This window comes from Myotis lucifugus, unplaced genomic scaffold (genome assembly GCF_000147115.1).
Source record: "Myotis lucifugus unplaced genomic scaffold, Myoluc2.0 scaffold_76, whole genome shotgun sequence".
Taxonomy (NCBI): domain Eukaryota; kingdom Metazoa; phylum Chordata; class Mammalia; order Chiroptera; family Vespertilionidae; genus Myotis; species Myotis lucifugus.
Genome location: NW_005871124.1, coordinates 4,938,170 through 4,941,930, shown reverse-complemented (window position 1 = coordinate 4,941,930; position 3,761 = coordinate 4,938,170). Strand labels below are relative to the sequence as shown.

Genomic DNA, 3,761 nt, shown 5'->3' with positions numbered 1-3,761 from the left:
TCATTTTTTGGTTGACTTTTCTTTGTTCAAATGCCATTTACATATATAAATAAATATCAAAAATATAAGTCTTTGTTTTACTATGGTTGCAAATATCAAAAAAATTCTATATGTGACACAGCACCAGAGTTAAGTTAGGGTTTTTCAAAATGCTGACACGCCGAGCTCAAAAGGTTCGCCATCACTGAACTAGGAAGTCATGGTTCAATTCCCAGTCAGGGCACATGCCTGGGTTGTGGGCTCCATCCCCAGTAGCGGGCATGCAGGAGGCAGCTGATCAATGATTCTCTCTCATCATTGATTTTTCTAACACTCTTCTCCCTCTCCCTTCCTCTCTCTGAAATCAATAAAAACATTACAAAAACACATGACAGTTGAGTGCCTAGCTAAAGGGATGAGGAAATGTTTGCGGTGTAACTCTAGGCTTAGCTCTGCCCTGCAGAAATCAAGGTCTCACAGCCTCATCTTCCCAAGCCATCCCTAGGCACTCCCCCCACTGTCAGATCTAACCTGACAGACACCTCAGGCCATGACGGAGCCTTTCAGAGCCATGAGCATTGCGAGGGGCACAGAAAACACATTTGCAGTTTCTTTAGAAAGCTTAATTTCAAAACAAAAACAGCTTTATTGAGATCAAATTCACACTGTGCAATTCCCCCTTTTTTTGTTAATTTTTTTATTGGCTGGCCCATGTGACTTATGAATGAATTTTTTAACGATTAAGTTATTACACATGTGTCCTGATCCCCACATTACCCCCCATCCCCCCCACTCATGCCCTCACCCCCCTGGTGTCTGTGTCCATTGGTTAGGCCTATATGCTTGCATATAAGTCCTTTGGTTGATCTCCCCCACTTACCCCTACCCTCCCCTACCTTGATGGTGTTTGGGATTTGACATTACTCATTTTTAAAAAAATTTTTTATTGATTAAGTTATATGTGTCCTTATCTCCACATTACCCCCATCCCCCCAGACATTACTCATTTTTTTGAAATTGTGGTAAAATGTATATAACATAAAATTGGCCCTTATAGCTATTTTAAGTGTACATTTCGGTGACATTAAGTACAACCACAATGTTGTGTAACTAGCCCCACTATCTCCTTCCAGAACTTTTTCATCATTCCACACAGAACCTGGGTACTCATTAAACAGGATCCTCCCCCTTTCCCAGCCCTTCGTAACCTCTATTCTCCTGGGAAGCTTGATTTTTCTTCCTTTCAAAAGCAAGCAGCACCTTTGGGGCCCCCAAAAGAAGAGCTGAGGGGAAAGGAAGGCCCCTAGAAAGAGGATCCTGGGCTAATAGAATGCGGTTCTTGGTGACTCTGGTATGTGTTCCTGGAGATGAGTTCCTTGACAGGGGCTGACGTGACCAAGTTTACCAAGCTGCACTGCTTCCCCCTGCTGGAGACCGCGCTGTTCTTCCTCATGTCCTGGAGCACCTTCCTCCTGGCAGAAGCCTGCGGGTTTACAGGTGGGTTTTCTCTGCCCTGGGGCCACCATTTCCCTCACTGTATCTGGGAGCTTGGCGGGAGGGAAGAATTCTTCTAGAGCAGCGGCTTGGGGCTGCTGGGCTTGCCTATCTTCACTTTGGGTTTCACCAGGGATTTTTCCTGCTGCCTTTTATTCCTTTGCTTTAAAAAACAAACCCACACTCTCCTGCTAGGTGTGGTAGCTGTCCTTTTCTGTGGAATCACACAAGCCCATTACACCTACAACAACCTGTCGGTGGAATCAAGAAGTCGAACGAAGCAGGTGAGCCCGAGCCCTGGGTCCTCACAAGTTCCCTGTGACGACAAGGGGAGGGGACCCACGGGTCTAATGCTTCCTTTTCCCTCTCCCCGCAGCTCTTTGAGGTGTTACACTTCTTGGCCGAGAATTTCATCTTCTCCTACATGGGCCTGGCGCTGTTTACCTTCCAGAAGCACGTCTTCAGCCCCATTTTCATCATTGGAGCTTTTGTATCCTTTTTTTTCCCCGGTTCCACAGTTTTCTAGACAGAAATGTCACCATTGCTGAGGAAGCTACAGTAATAATGTCTGTTCGCAGTGGGTGGCTGAGCCAGTGTGAGTTCAGGTATTTTTATGATGAGAAAAAAGAGGGCTTACAAGGTTCATAAAGCTGAATGTGTTCGATTTCAAGGACTGGCGTGGATTTCTGCATTTTCTGTGTAAGATGGCCTTTCTGTTACACTTGTGCTTGGCAGGCTGCAGTTTGTTTTGTAAAGAGCCCTTCTTAGCAGGTCTAACAGTAGGCAACCATGTCTGTCCCCAGAACTATTTTTATTTCTTTGCCAAGTGAATTCCAATCCGGGAGGTTCCCCATTTGGAAAACCCGAAGGTTGTTACTCTTGCTCTTGACTGCACACCGGTATGGCAGCCCTTCCCGGCAGCTCAGGATCCTGGCAATAAGCACGCTTTTACCCAAGCTTAACATATCATCGTGGAAAAGACTTTTTTCCCCAGAAAGAGGAAAGGGAGAGGAAGGAAAGATCAAATGGAAAAACACTGGGGTCCTTCATTTAGTCCTACTGGGAGCGCAGTTTTCTGGAAGAGAGACACAGTTTTGAGAGTGAGCTTCTCTCAAGTGAGGAGATGTGAATACCTAGCAGTCGATCAACAGCTGAGGGCTTTTCTCACTTGGCCTCAGACCCTGTTGTTTTCATTCAAGTGAACTTTTCTGAGGCTTGGAACTGCCAGATCCCGAGCAGGAGTTCTCTATTGCTGGGCATTCACTTTTGCCTTTTCTAAGGCCTCATGGATATCCTTAGGTCTTGGGATGCTGGTAAAAAAGAAGCCTTTTTCTTCTTCTTCTCAGTTTTTATTTTTTGTGCAGGAATAAGTGATACTCAGCAAGCAGCTAGATGGTGGTGATGGTTTAATGCTACACCAGAATCCTTGCACTTAGAGAGTTATCTGCTTCCATTGGGGTTCATTTCTTGGATTGACTGTCAAAAAAACTTAACAGCGAGCCCAGCCTGTGTAGCTCAGTGGTTGAGCATCAACTCATGAATCAGGAGGACCTGGTTTGATTCCCCATCAGGGTGTATGCCCAGGTTGCAGGCTCGATCCCCAGTAGGGGGCGTGCAGGAGCAAATGATCATTGATTCTCTCTCATCATTGATGTTTCTATCTCTCTCTCCCTCTTCTTGCCTCTCTGAAATCAATAACAATATATTTTAAGAATCCAACAGCTAAAAGTCTGAGGGATCAGTGTTGTTTTTCTTGATGAGGAAAGACCTTGCATGCCATTTTGATTTGTATTCCTAGCACGGCATCCTGTGAGAGATAGTGCGAGCCCAGCCCTTGTTTACAGATGAGGACCCTGGAGGAGGGCCAGCCAGGTCCTCTGTGAATCCTGAAGGCTGCTTACCAGGGAGGACTTCTGCATGGCTTCTGGAGTAGAATGGGCTTTATAAGCACTACCTGTTTCCCCTTTGTTCAAAACAAAACACAAAAGAAGAAAATTTTAGTCGGTGTTTTACCCCGGAGAAGGCAGAAGAGAGTTCTGCCCGTGCTTGTGTCTGAAACAGCTGCAGCTGTGGCAGCTGGTGCTTTGCCGAAACGGAAGCTTCCTGTTCCTCTGGCTCCCACGGTGCTTTCCTTCTGTGATGGGTGGCTGTGTGCACTCTCTGTTGAGCTCTCTGTTGGGCTCTGATCTATATTCAGCAAGTGACGAATGACTGGTTTCCCTGAATTCTTTGCTTTCCACAGTACAGTTCCTCTTCCACACTTCGTTTTCTATTTCTCATATCTCTGA

The 3,761-nt window shown here is 45.8% G+C and overlaps 1 protein-coding gene across 1 annotated transcript in view; it reads left to right on the top strand.

Annotated features, from left to right (window-relative positions):
- The window catches only part of SLC9A7 (solute carrier family 9 member A7), a 134,439-nt gene that overhangs the window by 95,924 nt on the left and 34,754 nt on the right, over window positions 1-3,761 (top strand). The window contains 3 exon segments of the mRNA XM_023755409.1: window positions 1,352-1,476; window positions 1,669-1,757; window positions 1,850-1,963. Coding sequence (XP_023611177.1) covers window positions 1,352-1,476; window positions 1,669-1,757; window positions 1,850-1,963 — 328 coding nt within the window.